This window comes from Penaeus monodon, chromosome 33 (genome assembly GCF_015228065.2).
Source record: "Penaeus monodon isolate SGIC_2016 chromosome 33, NSTDA_Pmon_1, whole genome shotgun sequence".
Taxonomy (NCBI): Eukaryota; Metazoa; Arthropoda; class Malacostraca; order Decapoda; family Penaeidae; genus Penaeus; species Penaeus monodon.
The window spans coordinates 11,300,516-11,300,787 of NC_051418.1; the positions used below are offsets into that span (position 1 = coordinate 11,300,516).

Below are 272 nucleotides of genomic sequence, written 5' to 3' on the forward strand. Positions count from 1 at the left end.
GAAGAAAACGGAACGAGAAAAGAGCTCAAAATTTCGAGCCGTCGGCCGCTCCCTCCAACACCTAGGTCTCACCTTGTAGAGTTTCCCGTACTCGAGCTCCTCCACGGTGTGCTGGAGGTCTTGGTACTTCTCGAAGAAGTGCTGGACGGGCTTCTCCGCTCCGTCCAGCCCGACGACGGTGTGGCCGTGGTCGTAGGCCCTGCGGGAAGGAAGGAGGCCCTCTGCTCAGAAGGAATTCCTCTTGCTCTCTCTCATGACGGGGTTATTCCAGG

The 272-nt window shown here is 58.1% G+C and overlaps 1 protein-coding gene across 1 annotated transcript in view; it reads right to left on the reverse strand.

The window, feature by feature from the left end:
• LOC119594029 (thiopurine S-methyltransferase-like) overlaps positions 1-272 on the reverse strand; it is a gene marked incomplete at both ends in the record, with an annotated part of 2,565 nt that overhangs the window by 1,582 nt on the left and 711 nt on the right. Inside the window, 1 exon segment of the mRNA XM_037943057.1 lies at positions 73-199. Coding sequence (XP_037798985.1) covers positions 73-199 — 127 coding nt within the window.